We start from the raw sequence: 20,667 nt of genomic DNA on the forward strand, positions 1-20,667 counted from the left end.
AACGTGTCATCAAATATGGACTCGACATTTGAATAAGTTTGATCGTCGAGCGACGTACAGCGGTCGTGTTTGACCATCAGAACGAGACATTGCAAATGAGATATTGTCTCCTACATATTCCTAGAGTCTAATTGCTTGCCTGGGGCAATAGATAACGAGCTATTTAAGCAGCGTAGATATTTGTGGGCGATGCACTTTTGCAAGAGGTAGGAAGATGTTGTAACCAGAGGCCAGTGCTCATATAAACATTCAAAGTTTGGAGGTTTCTTTTATTTTTACTCAAATCGGAAGATTTTTAACAATGAATCCGGCGAGCATCGCTTTCATTGTGATTTTCGCTGTACTTTTTCCAACCATCGCTGTCTTGGTTGGATACTTGTTGTATAGACATGCCACTACAAGTAAGTATTTATGTTTTTTTGTATGTAGGCTACCAAAATTTGTTGCAAACGCTTTTGATCACTGATTTATGTGTCAGTTTATTCCAAGTTTTGTTTTAAGTATCATTTAAACTTATTACTACAAAACATTGAACTTATTGCTCCCACATAACAGGGCGTGTGTTCTTTCTTTGTTTATTGAGATGTATTTGAAAAATGTTAACTGAAGTGTTTTAGTTCGAAGTGTTTCATATAAAGAAAATTACCACTATAAGCTTAATTGACAGTTTCAGTCCGTCATTACCCGTTTGAATAGCAATTATGGTTGTTAATTAATAGGTTTTTACTGTATTTCACATTGTAAGCATATAATATGCTACAAGTAGTTAACTCATCGGGAGTTTTTGTGTTTATTGAAACTTATAGTTACGAAAATCATACACGAAAACAACAGAGAAATCGATTTTGTAGTCGGATAATTTTGAGCGTCCAAGTTTTATTCAAAGTGGTTTTAATACGCACGCCTACATTTTAAACACTTTTTGAGTAGGTACCAATCTTTTATTTGAAGCTTTATCACATTTCCATATTTGCACAACTGTTTGCATAATTATCTTAGACTTGAAAGAAATGGACTGAATGAATTTTTGTTATAAATCACGTACCGCCTTGATAAATATCACAAACTTTGCAAAACGCATATGTCGAACAATTTGCCCCGGGCATCTAAACTTTCTAAAGAAAATGTCACCCGGATTGTATTTTGACTATGGCGCCTACAGTTTGGTTTTAAGCTGAGTACTCAGTATGAAATAACCTCTTAAATAACGTCATGACGCCCACTATTTATTACCTATTATTTCAACTCTAGAAAAGGAAAAAGACCTTGAACCAGATGGAAACGTTGCAACAACTTACGATGAAACAGGGGAGACCAATGGCCACCTTCTCATTGAAAACAAGGTCGGCTTCGATTTTGAAAAATGCAAAATCTGAAACTTACTAAAGAGGAATCTTATCATTATAATTAGTAAACCATAAATTAAAGATTACATAAAAGAAATATGAACAGGGAGTGACAATACAGCATTCTCACTTATTCAAATGTACAACTGCTGTTTGCTTTGTTGATCTGCCGAAGTGTGCTAGCCGTGATGTGACAATAATTTTAATGTCTGGCAATAGGAACAAAAAAAATGACGACATAACTATAGCTCATCAAAATAAACAAAATCACACATCAAAGTAATGTCAAATCCTCTTTAAAGTTATTTGGTATCGGTATGATTCACAATGCCTACGCGAGACATTGTCTAATGTTACCTTGTTATTTTAGGATGCCCCGATTCACGAGGTCGCACCCGACTCTTCGTCAACGTCGTCTGGTAATTGATTTCAATTTTTTATGACATCATATCGTTTGGTTCATTCTCGTGTGATCAACACTTCGTCCTCAAATTAAGTGTTTATATTTGCATTGCGCATTCCTCCAGATTTGAAAAAACGGCCAATTGATGAAGATTCGATCGTTATTGATGTCGAAGAAGAACAACCCCTTCACAATGAACCCCCACCAACTGTCATTGAAGTAGGTTGCATCCGTAGAAGCAATGTATGATTGAAATACTGACACTAAAGTTAAAATGACGTTTATGTGCTTTTGAAATCATAACATGCTACAGTGATGAACACGCTCAATACACAAAACTAGCTCTTGGCGTATATTTTAAAGTATCTTCAAACACGATAATTGATCTGCATTACCAGATGGATAAAGCAGCTGACGAAGACCCAGTCATTCCGGTCATTGTTGTGCCGGACAAGGAAGAACCTCTTAAAGTTGAAGAAAAGTCAACATTCAGCTCTGAAGATGAAGCTCCTGTTGAAGATTCAAAAAGTTCAAGCTCGGAAGGTGACCCTGATGTACCTGTAGTTGTTTCAGTTGAAAAAGAAAGCTCAAGTTCTGAAATTGAAACTGAAGTACCCGTGGTTGTTGCAGTTGAAAGAAAGACTTCAACGTCAAGTTCTGGAAGTGAAGCTGAAGTGACTATGATTGTATCAGAAGAAAAGAAGAGCTCAAGTTCAAGTTCTGAGAGTGAGCCTGAAACATCTGTGGTTATTCCAGTCGAGACAAAGAGTTCAAGCTCAAGTTCTGAAACTGAAACTGAAACTGAAATTCCAGAAGTTGGTCCAGCTGATAAGAAAAGCTCAAGTTCTAGTTCTGAATCTGAAATTTCAAAAGTTGTTTCAGCTGAAAAGAAGATTTCGACTTCAAGTTCAAGTTCGAGTTCAAGTTCTGAGAGTGAACTTGATGTACCGCTGGTGATCCCGTTGGATAAACAGAGCTCAAGCTCTACTGAAGCCATTAAGCTGAAGCCTGTAGTTGCTCCGAGAAGGAAAAAAGCTCAAGTTAAGAAGACGAAGAGCTCTTCCAGCTCTTCTGATGATTCTGTCGAAAACTTTGTCACAGTAACGTCTACCACAATCATCGATGGTCCTAACGCTGAAGACGAAAAGAGAAAGGTCACAAAAATGACGATGCAAAAGCATTCGGCGACAGCCTCATCAGCCTCAAGTGATCAGGAAATATTTAATCACAAGAAGAAGACTCATCGGAAGAAGATTATTCACAACATTGAGGAAGTGGAGATCATTGAAGAGCATGAAGTGAATCGCAAGCACAAGAAGATCATACGAAGGGGAGTGGGAGACAGTTCGTCCTCCACCACAAGTTCTTCAGAAGACGAAGACAGAGGCCGAGTTAAGACAAAAAAGAAGAAAGTGAAAAAGAAAAAGAAAGAAATTCCACCTAGTTCCTCCTCCGAATCGTCTTCCTCTACTTCATCAGGAGAAGAACCAGTAAAGGAGCCGGATGACACCAAATACTCCACGCAATATTTTTACGATGTCACGACCAAAGATGACGAAAAGCACATAACCAGAACCATCATTGAGAAGCAGTTATCGCCAACCAGAGATGTTACGAAACACCACGTTTATCGAGAAGTTGTAACAGAGGATAAACTAAAAGGTTATTTAGATAACTGTTGTGTTAATGATTTATGCTTGGATTACTTTTTATGCCTGTAGAAGGGAGATGTTGCACTTGTTAAGCAATGTCATTGTGCTTCTATAGTTCTATTGTAGGAATGTATTTAACAAAGGCACAATATTAAACGCCGTTTTATGCTTTGCTAGATGTAGAAATAGGAATCAAAGAATCATCTTCGTCATCGTCTGAGAGTGATGTAGAAGTTAGACTGAGAAGCGAGAAAGAAATCCATGTTGTTTCTCCACCGAAAGTCCCTCCAATGTTTGCAGCAACAGTCACAACTGAAGAGGATGGCACACCAAGTAATAAACTTTATAATAAATGGCGACAACATTGTGATTAATTCACCAAATAAAGGCGTGGTATTGCGCGTTTTTTACTTGAGGTAGTTTATAACTTTATTTAAAAAAGCAAGAATCTGCACCTATAAAATGGCTTCGTTGAACTTTGTAGAGGTTCAGACCAGTTCTTCGTCTTCTTCAGAGTCGGATGTAGAAACACGAGTCCGGAGCCAGCAGGAGATCACTCTTCAGCCTGTTCGGAGGAAAACAACTTTGACAGGTAGGTTCCCGTTTATCGGTCACCTGAATCACTGAATTTTGTTTTCGGAGAGTTCATGCACGTCAATTAGCGATAACTAACCAACAATTATCGCTAGTCATCTTTGTTGCCTTGTCATGATGGTGACGTCGGATAATTGTCATTCTTTGATGCAATAATTTTATCTCTAAATTAAATATTTAAAGCCACAATGTTCATGTTGTTTTGATTATTAGAAGCTGTTTGTGTAAAGGTTTTATAATTAAATTTATGTTACAGAGGAGCAGAAAATGTCGTCTTCTTCATCGTCATCTTCAGAAGAAGAGGAAGAGATTAGATTAAAGAGTCACAAAGACATCATCTTGAAAAAGAAAGGTAACCTATATTGTATATTGATATAATTATTTTGCCGTGAAAGTATAAACTTTTTCATGTTATTTACTCATCTGATCCCATGCAGCGACCATTCTCTAATTGAACATTTTTTTCCTACGAAAATATCTCTTACAACTTTGTTCTAATTTCGGACCAGATGTATTAGCATTATTATTTGTTATTGCCTGAAAACTGAAACAAAGCACATGTAGAACGCATCTGAAGAATATGCCAGCCAACCCGAAATATTATTTACAGGCACAATGAAATGTACAGCAGAATTTAAAGTTTAATTGAATTTCAGACGACTCTGATATGTTTATAGAGCAAGAGCTTCCTGTTACATCATCTTCATCATCATCATCAGATGAAGAGCCTGCAGTTCCACTTCCTCCTTTAAAATCGTCGCCATCAGTGGAAGAAAAAACTCTTGTAACGGAAGAGGTGATTATGCGAATAAGTTTGCTTATCGAACTACAGAAATTCTTTAGTATATTTTAATTAGTTATACATGAAATTTCATCATATGCGGCAGACGCAGGTTTACAAACGCAGTTACATCCATGCATAACACGGTAGTGGGTGGTGCAATAAAAAGAAAAAATTTTTAGAATTATCACGTTGCAACCTTTTTGGGTTGCTAGCAGTTGTACTTAAAATGTTGTCGAAAACTGTTTCTAACATACAACAACAGACCATATAATAGTAATTGCTCATTGCAAGAGTTTGTTAATCTTAGAAGTAACACAAACACTTCCTTACGCAATCAAATGTGTCCGTCAAGTGGTCGTGTTTGCGTAAGATTGGATCACTACAATAACTTGTTCAGAATGGCAGATACATGATTGTAGCATTGTACGAGATCTACGTAAGACGTCTAACGTTATCCTGACCTTAACATAAATTTCTGCTTTAGACAAGCTTGAACTTTGCTTGAATGTTAAATTTCTTTAGAACAAAGTTTCTGGCAATCATCAAATTGTATTCGTGTTATATACAACGTTTTTCTTTAGCTTGTTATGTGCTGAAGTACAACTGTAGTTTACACTTGAACATGATGATCAGTTTTTTTGCAAGTGATCACCTTGAATATAAGTTTTGGTCCATACCACTAAATCATATTTTGTGAGCATGATAATGTTATTATATAATGGGGTCCAGATGGATTGATTAAATTACAAACATTGTTCAAATCCTTTGTTTGCATGGTTAAGGTGATAACTCCGAGAGATTCCAGAATCGTAAAAGAATCGAAGTTGGATCAAGAAAGTGACACCGCTACAACCATCACCACCGAGGAGATTATTGTAACTACAACTACAAGAGAAAAAAAGTAAGATAGTTTCCATGTACAAACCTCGAAAATAAACACCACTCATAGCAAAAAACATAGCTTCGGGCTTCACATGTCTAACACCGTTTGAGCATATAAATAAGTGTGAATTCACAATACACAAACTGTGACGTATGAAGCTGAACTATCGGATGAGATGAAAGTCAGTGTTTGACCTTTTTGATATGACTAATAATAATTAATTATATATTGTAGTTCGCTACAGCTAAGTATGGTACATATACACATTATACATTAATCACATGCTATATATACTTTATATGCATGTATGTATGTTCAAATTTGAATTTCATTATAAACCTACCTATGTTTCTTTTGCGGTGACAAACAAATGTTGTTCACATCTTTACCCAATAATCAGAATGTATTCACGTATGCGCAGCAAGTTAACTGAATAATTTTAACAGGAAATCCCGGAAGGACATCAGGTTTACATCCGGATGGAAGAAGCAAGTCTCCCTGGAGAACCTCCTCAATGCAGGAGTGGTGACAGAATCAACCATCCAGGAACTGGAAGCAGGTGCTCTTGCAGTTGAACATTTCGAAGTTGCTCCTCTTTTATGCTGGTAAATTGTATCGATGCAGTTTCAGGCAAAATTTAACGCTTCCTCTAGGCACAATCCAGGAAAAAGATGTAGAAGCATCTCTTCATCTTTATCTGGTCGGAAATGAACCGATCGCCGGATTACTGATGTCAGACACAGGAGAGAAGATTTCGATCTATGATGCCTGGAAAAAAGGGCTGATAAGAAGGGGTAAGAATTTTGCTTGAATAACGACTTTACACAAGAACGCAAGCTCGGGCGAATGTGATATTGTTAATGGCGGAGTTAACTGACTTGCTCCTACCTCAATCCCAAAGTTTTAATGATTCTAACCAAGGAAAAATAATCCTAACTGCACAGTTGTGACGTGATGTCTTTACTTCCATTTAAAAAAAATTCCAAAGCTAACCCAAATTTTTAAACTTATTTTATAATATCGAGATTATCAACTAGCTTTATTTTTTGCGGTGCTGTCTACTGTTTAGTCGATATGTGGTACATGTAGGTTTATGTACGCCGCCCTATCCCGGCTATTCCATAGCCAATGCCGAACGTTGGACGATACTGTATTGAAAACACTCATGACTTGTTTGGTGAAATTGCATTGGACAATTGCCGTGTGCAATTCTACTCTTTTTAAAGTTGGTTTAATGACCACAAGAGTGATTTGCTACACGTTATAAACAGAACTACAACGATGCGATATGACTTCACCAATGGTTCAGATAGCTCTGACATTTCGCCAGTAGACGCTTCAGGCTAAATTCCGACATTCTTTCAATAGTAAAACTGTGATATGTCAACATACATTGAACGGATAGCTTTTAACCTTCAGCTGAAAACGTATTAAAACTTAATAAAGATGTCTTTATGAGTTTGTGTTTGTTGTAATACATTTGACATATTTCAGACATTTTTCATGAACAATGGGGACAAGAAATGCTTTATGTAACGTTGTTTTTATTTATTACTGTAAATCGTTCTTTAAGCGCTTCAAGTTAACCAAAAGATTTACAGTTGCAGCAGCTTACTTACCAAGACAAGGGAATGAGTTAATTTCGTTTGTTTTTATTCAGGTACGTCAATCAGTTTGCTCGAAGCTCAAGCTGCTACTGGGAGAATAATCGATCCCAAAACGGCGGACCGCATGTCCGTGAACGAAGCGACTCAACAAAGACTGATCGACAGACAATTTGAAGCCGTCCTGGTGAGGTATGATACGTTGTGAAGCACAAAGTAGTCACGGTCTAAATGTAACATTACATTAAAGAGAACCTTTAAAGCGAATCTGTTTCAGCTGTAATATTAACACGCGATGTTGTCAGTCACAACTTGTAATGATCTTTACACAATTGTAACATCATTTCTTTAAACAGAGCTGAACGCGCTGTGTACGGTTACACGACTAGACTCAGCAGTGAAACTCTCTCGCTATTTGAGGCGATGAAGAGGGGATTGGTCATCCAGAATCACGGAGTCCGACTTCTGGAAGCGCAGATTGCAACTGGAGGTGACATGAGATGAATAAGTGGTTGACGTTTTTGTTTCTGTTGATCAAAACGCATCAACGTAAATGCCTTTGAAAAACCGTGGATTTTGGGAAAATTGAGCGACATAACCCCGTTGTTTCTATTTATTGCCGCCGTGCTAATCCACTCAAAAGCACCTGTAAAAAGAAATCTTGAACCTTGCTATCTCTGTTTGATAACATGGTGCAAGATTGTTGTAAGATTGTTATTGCCGGTTTGGAATATTTCATGAGAAACGCCTAAACTTTCTTCTATCGCGCATTTGTTATTTAGATCCCTTCATTATCTAGGTTTGTTTGTGTTAATGCTGGTTTTGCCAATAGTTTTGCTTTGAAATATCCAGGAATTGTCGATCCAAACGCCAACCATAGGCTACCGGTAGAGGTCGCATATGAGCGAGGACTATTCGATAAAAGGCTGCACGATATTCTTGAAGATCCGTCTGATGACACGCGGGGATTTTTTGATCCGAACACTCAAGAAAATCTCACTTACCTCGAACTTATGGAGAGGTTGTAACCACGCATTTTAATTTGTTTTTGCTTCGTATTTGTGTTTAGGTTTATACTTGTGTAAATGTTGACATGGCCCCAGGGTGTAAAATTGCTTTTGAGGGTTGGTCATTATTTTTTCCAATTTTGTCCGCTTTTGTCCGCTCCGCTCAATTTTGTAACTTATAGACCATTTGCTCGCGTTGTTTGATTCAATTTACAATACTCGACATTATTTTACGTCACAGATGCGTCATAGATAAAGATACCGGACTTAGGTTGCTTCCCTTCCAAGGCAAACGAAAAAAATCGGCGACCAAAGTTTCGAGGGTTGGTTATGTTTACGAAAAAACCTGTACAATTTAAAAGTTTGTTTAACCAAGATGGGATAAGTGTTATTGTTGTTATTGTTTTATACCGATTGCGTCCAGGTCGTCTTTGAATCTGCCAACAAAAAGCAAGTCTTCCTACAAGACATCCTTGACGCCGAATTAGTTGATTTGAAAACAGCCACGAAGTACGATGACGGGCAGATGACGTCAGAGGAGGTTAGCGCCATGGTTGCGCAATTGAAGGTGTACGTGGACGGGACAATGCCAATTGCTGGGGTCATAAACTCGATTACAGGTAACAAAAGCAGCCCTTGAACGTTCTAAACAATCTATAGCAACCGACTCTGCCTCCGAGAAAAAAACTTGTTATTGCTTAGGAGAAAAAATGAGCATTCTTGAGGCTTGCCGAAGCAACCTGATTCGAAAGGGGACTGCTTTTGAATTGCTGGAAGCTCAAGCTGCTTGTGGAAAAATAATCGATGTGCAATCAGGCAAAGCGGTTTCCATAGAAACTGCGCTACGAACAGGCGTCATCGACAGGTATAAGGGGGATGAATAGTGCACTTGAAAACATGTTTCCTATCTCTTTGTTTTCACATCTTCGCATCAATATGACTTATAAGTTTAGCTTGACATGGATCTGAAAAGTATAATTTTTGTGCCGTTATCTATTTTAAACTAATGATTCTGTTTATTGGTTATCAGTTCCGAAATACAGTTGCAAAGTCACAATAAAACACACAACATTGTGCCACAGTGCTGCAATTTGTTATTAAATTTTCCGAAAACCTGTTTATTGTTTTTCAGCGAATACGAAGATGTGGCCACCCGGGCCAATCGCGCCGTGATTGGATATCGAGAACCATTCAAGCGTGATGTATTGTCACTCTGCGAAGCTATGACGCGCCACCTTGTGGTAAAACGTCATGCAATTCGGTACGTAGTACATTGCATTGAAACGTGAAAAGAAATTTTCGACTGAAGAAAGTTTTAGACGTGAAACGTTCCTTGGGTTGTGGTTTCAAAGTTACTTGATACATCAACCAATGTTAAAAGCCATAGAAAGTACAACAACAGAATTCATTTAAATCGATCACTTGCATTACTAGTTGTTATCGACATATTATCTCCTTGCAGCTTGCTCGAGGCACAGATAGCCACAGGTGGCATAATAGACCTGAGGAGTCCTGTTCGAATCAGTGTGAGCGTGGCACAAAAACGGAATCTCTTGGACTTGAACTTGGCGAAAAAATTGGAAAAGCGCGAAACGGCCAGTTACTTTGACCCAGTCACGGGCGAAAATCTCAACTATTCTGAACTGATGGGAAGGTGGGTTTCTTTTTTTGCTACTTACATGAAACCCAGGAGTTCTTATAGAAGTATTTAAACATCTCAATAAACGTGGTGTTACACGGTTAAGGCGGTAACCCAAGGAGGGAGTGTTGAAGTGTATTTCAACTATAAAGAGTCTGATTTAAACACCGAGCCCAGTTTTGAAATTACGTCACGCGACACCTGAAGGCTCATCCACGGATTCATGTTTAAGAACTCCTTTATGTACCCAAAAATATTCATGCGGGTAAAACGCAGCTCGGAACAATGTGTGGTGAACCGAAACGAGTTGGTTTGTTTGCACATAGAGAGCGTTTCCAGCCCCCGTTGTGGATCGAAGTTTTACGTATTATCGCATAGTTAGATAACTTTGTCTATGGTTAAAAAGATTTTGCAATCTTTGTTGAAAAACGCGTGGGCAGTGTAACTACAAAATTAGGCCTCTATCCAAATGTAACCAACACAAGAGTGCATTAACGATCCTGCTTATCGACCAAGCGAATAACTCTGACACATCGCTCTTGTAAATGCCTTGGTGCTGTTGCGTGCAACAAAGTGTATTGGATGAAAGGATTATTGTAACCAAAATAATTACACTTAAAAATTTTCAGAAACAAGGTGGTCACTAATTTTACGTGGTAATATGACGCCTAAAATATTTACTATGTTTATGATTTTTGGGTCCATCCATTTTGTGTGAATCCATCACTAAGTTTAGCTTCAAACAATGAGTTTAAAAGCCTTCTAAGTTTTACATAGCCATCACGACTTTTTATTGATTTGTTCATATTTTGCAGATGCGTGCTGGACAAGGACTCCAATCTTCTCTTCCTGATGGTGGAGGGAGGAACAGTGACTCAGAACGTGAGGCCGTTTGAACCGGAACCAGATTCGATGAAAATTCGAGAAAAAGCGGCCGCCAAGTTAACGACTGAGGTTAACTGCAACTTATGTCAGATTAAATGTGACCAACGCTATGAATTAGGCCATTTTGTCGTTGCTTGGTGTTTTAATTCAAAAAACTTTACAATTTCCAAAGCGTTGTCTGTATACTTAAAATGAATCTTGGTTCGGTAGAGATAATCCGCAAATTGCTGCGAGGTATTCTTTGAGTTCGCTTTGAAAATAAGCTCAGCTTGCCTGGGAAATGTCACATTCAAGTAAGAATGTTGCATTGCGCCGTCTGTATATGTAAGGGGTAATTGCCTTGCCCAATACCAGCCTAGTCAAAACAAATCTGCGTGCAGTCAAACTCCTACAATTTTACGCCATGTGTTAAGAATATATTCTTTGTGACGTGTTTTGTACGTCATAATACCAGAGAGCGGTAAAGCCTGACATTTTTTATGACTATAAAATTGCCTTCGGAAAAAATCAGTGGTGTGTGCGGCAAGTTGCACCCATTCATGTTATTTAAAGTTAAGTCACCCGTGTTATATTTCTACCGATAGTTTCTCTTGTGTTTTCCCGTGAAAATATTTCTCTTATCTTCTATGTGGGCAGATTCTAGTGTATACTATTTCGTATGCTTCGTACTAATCTTGATATTATTATTCTCATTGACACTAGTATTAAGTCGGTAGACTTTAAAAATTAAGGTCATTTTTCTTAATGTAACCTTGTGCCGTGAATTTAGGTTGTCCAGAGTAAGTCTAAATCTAAACGACGAACTTCTTCCCGAACTGACCGACCAGGTATTGGTATTGTCTATACTTGCCTATATTTAGTTTTACAGATTAAGTTTGAATTCCTGCAAACGTTTCAAAAAAAAATTTGTTTTTAAAAGATTTTCATGCAGTTGTTAACAATAATTCTTTTGTGATACGTTTGGTTTACCTTTAAATATTTCACGTCTGGTACCTAGCATCCCCGACTTCGAGACCTAGCAGTCCACCGGCTATACTGAGCCGGCGAGTGGTGATTGTTGACCCGAATACCGGTAACGAACTGACGGTCCAGGAGGCTCTTGAATTCCAACTCATTGATGCAGAGACGGCCAGGCAACTTCTTGAGCAGGAGGGCGATTTTGAGGAAGGGAACACGAGCCCATAGAGACTCTCTGACGTCAAGCGCCTGATGACGTCATCATTTCTTACTATATTCTTGATGTTATTGTTTATCATGATCTCGGAATTTTTACTAATACTGCGCACATAGATGTACATAGGTCATCTAAAAGAAAGGCAAGCTTGGTATTTTTGAGTTAAAGCTTCTCAATTCATTAACAAACTAATTGTCTGTGGATTTCATATTGACGTGTCTTTTCTATCATTTGGGTGCCTAAGTCTCATGCATATCACGTGTTTATGCTTGCAGCGAATTTGTCAATTAGATCAGTGCACTTACATGTACAGTATACCGTCATACCGAGATTTACTGCGACTGAAATGTCGGCCTTCAAGTTGCAGATGTCATTTATAAAAGAGATTAGGAATGCACCAATCGGAACGCTTTTATCGTAAAGCGCTTGTCAGAGATTAAGACATTAGCCATACGACATCTTCCAGCGTTTGACTTCAAAGAATTACGAACCTGCTTTCGGCGATCGCTTGAAAATGGTCGCTTTGAACGTCATGTGCAGTGAGCCGTGTCGAGCGAAGAAAGACTTTTTCGCCCAAACAATTGCGTTTGCTACAGCTATAAATGCTTACCTCTATCGTTGTTAGTTGTGGTGATGCTGCTGCGTTAGCATGTATTCCCTTTATTTTAACTCGCTGGTAATTTGCTGTATTAGCCAAGTAGTTCAGGCGCAGGAATGCACGAACAGGACCCTAACAGCGGCAATCCTCGCGAGCATATTTGCCACGATCGGAGTGGCGATAGTTGTTTTTTTAATTCTTTACTGTTGCCTGAAGAAGCGAAAAAGTAAGTTTAGTTGCATTTGTTGTTTTATGTTGATCCTATTTGTATGATTGTAAGTAAAACAACGCGTTAATTTTTTAACGTCCACCAGGGAACCAAATGAAGTTAAACTGCAGTCTAGCAACGCGTGTTAGCGTCTAAACGCTAATGGCAACTAAAACTTTAGCTAAGGTAATAACGAAAGCTTTTCTACGGTAATTGCGGTTTCAATTAATAAATTTTAAATGAAGAGCAAAGTTTATTTCATTTTAAACTCATGTTAAATGATTGACACGTTATGTCAAAAAAAACCCACAAGACTCTCCGTCCTAATTTATTTCCAAGTGTTGTTTACTTGCGTCAAGACGTAGGCTAAATGGACGGCAGTTAGAACGAATTCAACTTCTCAATTAAAGTGGTGTTATCGGAACGTGTAAACCGATATGTGTGGGTTACTGATAAATCCATCAGCTTTCTAACTGATTCTCTATTCATCTCTTTGAAAGACCTAATGCGTTTGCAATCGCCCCTAATCAAGTCAGTTTTGATGATAATGTTGGTATTATTAAAACTTGAAGCTGCTGTTCAACTAATATTATACAAGATACTGATTTTAAAGGCATATTTAGGTGTTATCGCTTTTCGCAAAGTCGATCAAGTATGCAAAAGTAATAAAAACATACTTCTGGCTTCGATTCTTTGGTACACCGAGAATACAATTATACATTCTATTTGCATATATCATCAGCATTGTGTTCGACCGCTTAACCGATATACCTAATTTCCTTTCAGAAAAGAATGAACTCAACACAACCGTTTCTGGTTACGATAATCCCCTGGTCATAGCGGATCAAGGTGTGGTTACGTCATACCTAATATTATTGTAACGTTTTGTTTAAAAGGCTGCAATATATTTGCCAACGTAATAGGGTTTGGTCACTACGGAACAGTGATTTATTTGTAGGAGAAAAGACCGAACTCAAAGATGTTGTTACGGTTACGGATGGCCCAGTTAAGGGATTTCAATCGAACGAGGTTGGTTGGTTGGTATTGATATGGGAGCTTTTCGGCTTTTCGGCTTGCCTTTAAAGTTGATAATAATATAACGAACCTCTGATAAGATTTATAAGTCTTATTTTTAATACTTGTATCCGGCATGTCACGTATACATACGGTCAGTCACGTATCACGTCAGTTGATGCTCGCCTGCGCGGTCAGTCACACAGTCACTTGTACATCGTTGTGTATATAAAAAAATAAGAAACAAAATGCGAATATTAACTTTTAGAGACGTTAATTTTCAACCCAGTGCTCAATTATTTGCCTAAATGTTAAGAAAATTAGTGCCAGCGGGTGCTTTTATTTTTCGTTGTTTTTTTCATATCCAAGGATCTGCTTTTCAGGTTGTCACAGTTCTGTTGGACCAAAAGCAACCTGCCACAAATGGCTTTGACGTCATGAAAGGTGATCTGGGTGGAATTTTCATAGCACACGTGAAAGAGGATGGGCCAGCTTATAATAAACTTTCGAAAGGTGACGATACGCATTCAGCAAAATTATCCTAATTTTACCTTGTTGCATCATCATTCTTAAAGTAGTACAATAGAAAGTTGCCCTGAACACTTTGATTTGCATAATGTATACTTCACCTGTTTGTGTTGTCTTGCGTAGGTGACGTCATTGAAAGTGTAACTGTCTTCTTCGATGATATCAATTTTGAAGACGCGGTCATGTTGCTTAGCAACGCTGCTCCTTATAAAGTCGCTGTAACGGTTTCAAAAATGGTAAAAAATTGCTAATAACATATGACACTGTGACGATGCAATAAATAGTTGTAAATGTAACGTTAGTAACCTGTAACGTTAGTAACTAGTTGTAACGTTGTAACTAGCAAAGTATTGTTCGCGTACGTCGGTTAAGTGCTAGAGAGTGGACACAGTTGTTTACAGCTTTGACCAGCTGTTTCGTCACCTTCTAAGGCGAGGAAGTTTGTTTCTCGCCTCAACCGGTTGCGTTCATTGGTTTAGTTCTGTTTCTGTTAAATGCAAGTTTGCAGTGAAGTAGTTTTTAGCAATGAACCCGTTAGAGAGTCTTTGTGTTAAAATGTTGTGTTGCTTTAAGAGTTCGAGTGGATCACCAAATCATCAAAATGGAACTTACGCAGGTTGGTGTTTACTGAAACGCATTCATGCGTCAACAACTATACACTTATACGATATGAATACAAGCTACCAGATTATCTTGTTCTAACAGATGTTACAGCAAAGCAACCGTCAATTGCAAACAGTCCAAAACTACAAAATGTAAGGTCAGTCTAAGAAAACGAAGAAAATTTTTTTCCTATGCTGCTTAGGATTCTTTCTTTCTTTAAATACTGGTACATGGCAGAACTAATGTTTTGTGGATGTTAGTTTGTGGTTTGTGTTATCTGAGACTGCATCTATTTAGTACTGAATACTGATATGTCTGATGTATTACTTTGCGGTAGTTTCAAATGGACATAAAATGCTAGTTACGTATACGTTAAAAGCCTGCCGGCGGTGGATGGATGTAATTTAATGAAATGTGACGTCATGCTCTTCACAAAGCGGTTTCTAAAGATCTATCAATAATCATTGTATTTTCAGATCTTCACAAGAAGAAGCAAAACCATTGCCTGTCGTGGTCAAACTCGCCGAAGAATCGGTATATCTTTCGCCGCCTGATACGGTTCAAACAAAATATTCAACTGATGTTTCCACCCCAGACGCAAGAGACAAAGCTATTTCCGGTGATGCTTTATCGACCACGTCATCGAATACGTCATCGTGTAGCAGTGAAGAAGTTGCATACATAACACCAACGCTAAGTCAGGAAAAAATAGCTTCCCCCTTTCTCGTTGATGATGATAAAGTTAAAAATTCTGAAGCTTCGGAAAAACTTTTCGAAGAAACTGTAACAACAGCGCCACTAAGCGACGATATGTATCAAGCCCAGATGTCTCCCAATGGCACTAAAAGATCATCAACTTACTCTTGTTCCAGCAGCGATTCCAGCGACAGTTTACAAGAAACTCCATCTCAAAACATTTTACCTCCAGGTTTGGCCATGTGCTTGCTTGATTCAGTTACTATCATTTGTGCTTCCAACAATACAATATACACATACTATATATGCTGTATACTTAATATTACTTGTGCGTTGTTTACAGAAAACAATGTTGTTCTAGAAGAAAAGGAATCAGACAACGGAGAAGGTCCAAACTCGGATGATGATGAAAAAGAAAAATCTTCAACTGTGAAGTCAAAACTTGAGGAGATCAATTCCGTTTCAGATACTCCTGAAATGCCCCGTAGACGAAAACGAGAGGACATTGTTTTCCAATCAAGCTGGAGGAAACCAGTAAAGCTTGAAGACCTCATCGCAGCTAGATTGATCACGGATCAAACCGCGGAAGCGTTGGAGAGCGGAGAGTTGGAGGAAAGCAAAGTGGCTGAGAATCTGCGTCAGCACTTGAGAGGAGACGAACCCATCGCTGGACTTCTGCTGATGGAAACAGGAGAAAAAATGTCGCTTTATGACGCAACAAAGCAGAACATGGTTAGGCGAGGAACTGTCCTTAGTTTGCTGGAAGCTCAAGCTGCCACCGGGAGTATTATTGATCCTTACACTGGAGAGAGGATGAGTGTAGACGAAGCGAAAGCAAGAGGACTAGTGGACTCGCAGTTGGGAGTGATGTTATTGCGAGCTGAGAGAGCGGCACTCGGGTTCAAAAGTAAAGTCCAAGATAAACCTCTGTCCTTATTTGAAGCGATGAAGCGCAAGCTGGTGGTCGAAAACCACGGAATTCGTCTCTTGGAAGCCCAAATTGCTACAGGAGGCATCATCGATCCTCAAGCTAATCACAGGCTCCCGGTAGATGTCGCGTTCGAGCGTGGTTTGTTCGACGAACGTCTGAACAAGATCTTGGAAGACTCATCGGATGACACAAAGGGATTTTTCGATCCAAACACGAACGAGAATCTGACTTACTTGGAACTTATGAAGAGATGCGTAATCGACAAAGATACTTCCCTGAGACTGCTTCCTCTTTTCAAAACAAAACAACCGAGAGGATACTGGAAGTGAATCAGCCATGACAATCTGTTGTACATAAGCTTATACTGAGCATATGAGTCTTCCACTTTTTTCACTTCCCTATCTAAAACTTAACCCTAACTTATATGGCGGATAAACAAATGAAGCTATTTGGTAACTTACAATAGTTATTTTACTTATGTTACTGCAAACTTGATTAACACTAAATATAACCAGTTAAACACTTGTAGTTTTGTTTAAATATTCTTGAGCAATGCTGCTTGTAAAACGGAATAAATTGCCATTGTAGCGACCTACGCTTATGACAAATAGGATGAATGCAGTTTTGTGTCGAGGTTGCAGTTTCAAGAAAAAAAAATATGGCGCCAGATCTAGACAAGGAGCCAAGTCACATTCAAGCGCTAAGGACGCCCAAATAGTTTTGGTTTTGGCATGTATTTGAGGAAGAAAGTTTTAAGGCTTGAAATAAGATCGCTGCTCATGCCGCTTTTTCCTTAGCACAAGCCTACCTTTTGTTAGGGTTATTGCGATCATGTAGCAATGGAATCGTAATAAGCCGACTGATTTGCCTATATAGTTATTCAACCGAGCGGAGTAGCCACCAAGCGTGGCAACACAGCGGTACTTCATTTATTTGTTAGCACGTTTATAAAAGTCTTCAACAAAAACTTTGCCATTGAAGTTCACAGGACACAGGACAGAATTTGCCAATCACGCTGAAAATTTTTTTTTCATCCATTCTTGTTTTTTTGACGTGCTGCTTTTTACTTTTTCGTTTACCTTGTTTTTAAGTGCGGTTGGTGTAGCCTGCCATCCCACTGAGTCGGATACTTATGACGCCGGGTGGATTGACAAACATTTCTGGCCAGCGTTGGCTTAGACTATACTGGTGAAAGGGACAAACCTTTAAATGAAAAAGCCAATGACGACCGATGCAAGCTGATGTTATAGTCGAACAAAAACAAAAGCAATAGATCTTAAACATGTAATGCTTTTGCACTAATGCACCACACGTGACCATGTGAACAAATTGTAGGCAACTGAGGATGTATCTGTTTTAGATACAAATTCCAGACGGCTTCACCTAAAGCAATGTAGTTGATTTTGCTTGATTTAATCACATGACAAAGTTGTAGTTTGCTGTTATGCAACATGTTGTGTTACAAATTTCTGAAATTCCTTTTTGTCCTGTTTACCGTTGATTTACCTTGTTAGATCCGTGTAAACAAGTTCTCAACCTATTAAAGCAAATAATAAAAATATTAAACATGTTAAAAATATCATCATCTGCGAGAAGAGTTGCCGGAGCGTTTTTGTTTTTGAAGAATACTGGTGGTTGACAAAAAAAGCAACCTATCATCGAAGATACCGTAGAGGTTTTGTTTGATGCAAATAAATAGTCGTAAGTAGTTAAATCGTTAACTTTCACGTTTGTGCTCGTTTCATGTGAGCCCTTTCAAACTTTCACAATTACGAGGTTGCTGAGTGGAAAGCTGACAAGGTTTCCAACCAACATTCATTCGTTTGTCGGGCTTAAAAGGATATCTTAGCTGGAGCAAAGACTGACCACTAGTGTTAATACAGAGATGTATTTCGACGAGGAAAGCTGCGCATCATCCTTGGACAGTTCATCAGTCGCTTCAAGTGAAAACCCTAGACGATTGGCTGGTGAGATGTTTTGCATGTTTTGGTAGCAGTAAGGGTCAAATCTGTTCAGATAAATTTTGTTAAAAGTTAATCTTCTTTTTCGAACTTTTAGGCTGTTCAAGGAAGTCGTGCCTAATTTGGTGGTCGTTATTTGTCTTCAGCGCAATGTTGGCGTCAGGATTTATTATGTGTGCATTTGGCGGCGGATTCTCAGAATACTATTATACAACAATAGGAATGATTCTCTTGGTTGCATCTGTCTTGCCTCTTTTGACAGCTTGTGTGCCATTATTGTTGCGGTGTATGAAGCACAGGCTGATCCCGAGAAGTACACCTGCACAGACGTTTGTCCTTACTGACATAAACCGAACAGAGCCGGTTTATTCCCGTCATGTGTTGCCAGTCGCCGAGTATTATGATTCCCGGTATTACTCAAGAAGTACACAACAGAATAGTGCCCAGTCCACAAGATTTCCCGTGGAATCGACGCCAACTAACTTGTGGCAAAACTGCTCGTTTCAAGAGAACTGCACCCCGCCCACCTACCAGGAAGTAATGGCAGCTGAAACCTCGCAGAAGTGACGTGATTCTTTAAAAAGTAAACCGGCATGCACTTTCTCAACGCGGAAACAAGTCATCAAGTAGCTTATAAACGAAATTTCGATAAAACTCTGTGCTATTTTCCGCATGAATGCGACGATTAAAGATTAAAGGATTTTTGTCTGCGTTTGTAATTGGTTTGGTGACACTTAATCACGCGACACTTTATCACGCGACGCTTAATCACCGACACATAATCACTAGGACATTTAATCACGCGACACATAATCACTAGGACATTTAATCACGCGACATTTAATCACACATTTACAGTATCGGCTACCGTACACACTAGGTAACAATGTCATGCATGGGAAATGTAAGCAACTGCACGAAGATAAACTAAAATCTCGCTTGACAGATAACGGTCAACTGTGTCAACACGATGACTGTCATCGTGTTGGTGATATTTCTGGCTAAATAACAAAGAGTTTCTAGCTGGTGGAAGTCAACTTTAAACCAATGTTTTCTGAATTTGACGGTTTAATTTAAATTATCATTAGAATTGTCGCGATACCCATCTATGCGTATATGTGGTGTACTTCGCTTTTGCAAAACTTTGTTTTAAGAAAGGTAATAGGTAAAAAGTTTTTTCTTCACGTCAGAACCGTTTTGATGGTACTTTGATCAAGAGCTTCGGTGACAATAGAATAATATTACATATTACATAGGTTATACGTAGCAATGTAAAATGACATGTTATTTCCTGATTGGCTAATGTGTTTCTATAAAAACTAAGGTTTGGTTAAAATCTCTTCTTCTTGTCTCTACACATAATATCAGTTTTACCTTCTGGACTGTTCATTACTGAATTGGAGTTATAGTTTTGTTTAAATGTGAAAAGATGATGAAAATGTTTCTAATGTGATACAACTTATTTCGGACAATATAACAATTAGACTTTATGAAGCTGGTGTTGATTTAAAGAAACATTATAGAGAAAGCCGGCGAAACGGAGTCAAAGACAATTGTCGGGGAGTTCTAAAAGAAAGACTAATAGCCTTTGGCTTTAGGCCAACCTTAAAAGCAATCCACATCGCCATCCCCACAAAGAGATGCACACGAGCTTGAATTACTGAATTTTCCTCACGTTTTTCCGACATTCGTTCTCTACAAAATAAATTCAGGCTATTCAGTACTCCTTTTGATGAGGACGCCAATACCATTCCCGAAAAATTTCAAATGGACCTTATTCAAGTGTGAATACATATATTTTGCTCTTTTTGTGATTGGTATGATTGAGATTGCAGCAATGTAGCGTAATATACTGAAGTGAGTGTGAATTATAGTATTAATGAAAGTTCCGGCCCGCCAAAGAGTTGTACACTCGACATTTGGCCTGTAACTAGCAAAAGGTTGCCGACCCCTGCTATAGACAAAGGCGCTGTCCAAGTGCTGTCGCATCCAAGTGATTATGTGTCGCGTGATTAAATGTCGCGTGATTAAGTATCCAAATCGCGTGATTAAATGTCCTAGTGATTATGTGTTGCGTGATTAAATGTCCTAGTGATTATGTGTCGCGTGATTAAGTGTCTTAGTGATTATGTGTCGGTGATTAAGTGTCGCGTGATT

At 38.6% G+C, this 20,667-nt stretch overlaps 3 protein-coding genes across 5 annotated transcripts; all 3 read left to right on the forward strand.

Moving 5' to 3' along the window:
• Nucleotides 1-186: 186 nt before the first annotated feature.
• Nucleotides 187-12,302, forward strand: LOC143445345 (uncharacterized). Of its 2 annotated transcripts, XM_076944390.1 has the most exons (24): nt 187-401; nt 1,252-1,343; nt 1,717-1,765; nt 1,874-1,968; nt 2,148-2,292; nt 2,380-3,411; nt 3,579-3,734; nt 3,886-3,993; nt 4,252-4,347; nt 4,673-4,791; nt 5,562-5,680; nt 6,109-6,221; nt 6,316-6,456; nt 7,323-7,458; nt 7,623-7,756; nt 8,119-8,287; nt 8,515-8,596; nt 8,698-8,893; nt 8,976-9,138; nt 9,406-9,534; nt 9,736-9,927; nt 10,728-10,866; nt 11,567-11,624; nt 11,795-12,302. In XM_076944390.1, exons 1-24 carry the CDS (start codon nt 302-304, stop codon nt 11,980-11,982), a joined length of 3,951 nt encoding a protein of 1,316 aa, XP_076800505.1. In that variant the 5' UTR covers nt 187-301; the 3' UTR covers nt 11,983-12,302. The 2 variants fall into 2 exon arrangements, with proteins under 2 accessions (XP_076800505.1, XP_076800504.1); XM_076944389.1 differs by having other exon boundaries at nt 2,148-3,411.
• Nucleotides 12,303-12,444: 142 nt separating this feature from the next.
• LOC143445346 (uncharacterized) lies at nt 12,445-17,145 on the forward strand. The gene is made up of 9 exons (XM_076944391.1): nt 12,445-12,795; nt 13,564-13,626; nt 13,736-13,806; nt 14,175-14,304; nt 14,443-14,555; nt 14,893-14,935; nt 15,025-15,079; nt 15,399-15,850; nt 15,962-17,145. The coding sequence occupies exons 1-9, from the start codon at nt 12,621-12,623 to the stop codon at nt 16,876-16,878; spliced, it is 2,019 nt and encodes a 672-aa protein (XP_076800506.1). The 5' UTR covers nt 12,445-12,620; the 3' UTR covers nt 16,879-17,145.
• A 561-nt stretch (nt 17,146-17,706) lies between these two features.
• LOC143445347 (uncharacterized) lies at nt 17,707-19,224 on the forward strand. 2 transcript variants are annotated; one of them, XM_076944394.1, is made up of 2 exons: nt 17,707-18,492; nt 18,608-19,224. In XM_076944394.1, the coding sequence occupies exons 1-2, from the start codon at nt 18,435-18,437 to the stop codon at nt 19,075-19,077; spliced, it is 528 nt and encodes a 175-aa protein (XP_076800509.1). In that variant the 5' UTR covers nt 17,707-18,434; the 3' UTR covers nt 19,078-19,224. The 2 variants fall into 2 exon arrangements, with proteins under 2 accessions (XP_076800509.1, XP_076800508.1); XM_076944393.1 differs by having other exon boundaries at nt 17,713-18,516.
• The last annotated feature ends 1,443 nt before the right edge of the window (nt 19,225-20,667 follow it).

The sequence above is a fragment of the Clavelina lepadiformis genome, chromosome 2, assembly GCF_947623445.1.
Source record: "Clavelina lepadiformis chromosome 2, kaClaLepa1.1, whole genome shotgun sequence".
In the NCBI taxonomy this organism is placed as follows: Eukaryota; Metazoa; Chordata; class Ascidiacea; order Aplousobranchia; family Clavelinidae; genus Clavelina; species Clavelina lepadiformis.

What these genes read in the sequence shown, in the direction of transcription:
- LOC143445345 (XM_076944389.1), top strand. Translation starts at nt 302, where the DNA reads ATGAATCCGGCGAGCATCGCTTTCATTGTGATTTTCGCTGTACTTTTT. An exon ending in GAGGAAAACAACTTTGACAG is followed by an intron (nt 3,994 to 4,251) that starts GTAGGTTCCCGT and finishes TTTATGTTACAG; the next exon opens with AGGAGCAGAAAATGTCGTCT. An exon ending in GTAAAACGTCATGCAATTCG is followed by an intron (nt 9,535 to 9,735) that starts GTACGTAGTACA and finishes ATCTCCTTGCAG; the next exon opens with CTTGCTCGAGGCACAGATAG.
- LOC143445347 (XM_076944393.1), top strand. Translation starts at nt 18,435, where the DNA reads ATGTATTTCGACGAGGAAAGCTGCGCATCATCCTTGGACAGTTCATCA. An exon ending in AAACCCTAGACGATTGGCTG is followed by an intron (nt 18,517 to 18,607) that starts GTGAGATGTTTT and finishes TCGAACTTTTAG; the next exon opens with GCTGTTCAAGGAAGTCGTGC.
- LOC143445346 (XM_076944391.1), top strand. Translation starts at nt 12,621, where the DNA reads ATGTATTCCCTTTATTTTAACTCGCTGGTAATTTGCTGTATTAGCCAA. An exon ending in CTGTAACGGTTTCAAAAATG is followed by an intron (nt 14,556 to 14,892) that starts GTAAAAAATTGC and finishes TGTTGCTTTAAG; the next exon opens with AGTTCGAGTGGATCACCAAA. An exon ending in TCAAAATGGAACTTACGCAG is followed by an intron (nt 14,936 to 15,024) that starts GTTGGTGTTTAC and finishes TTGTTCTAACAG; the next exon opens with ATGTTACAGCAAAGCAACCG.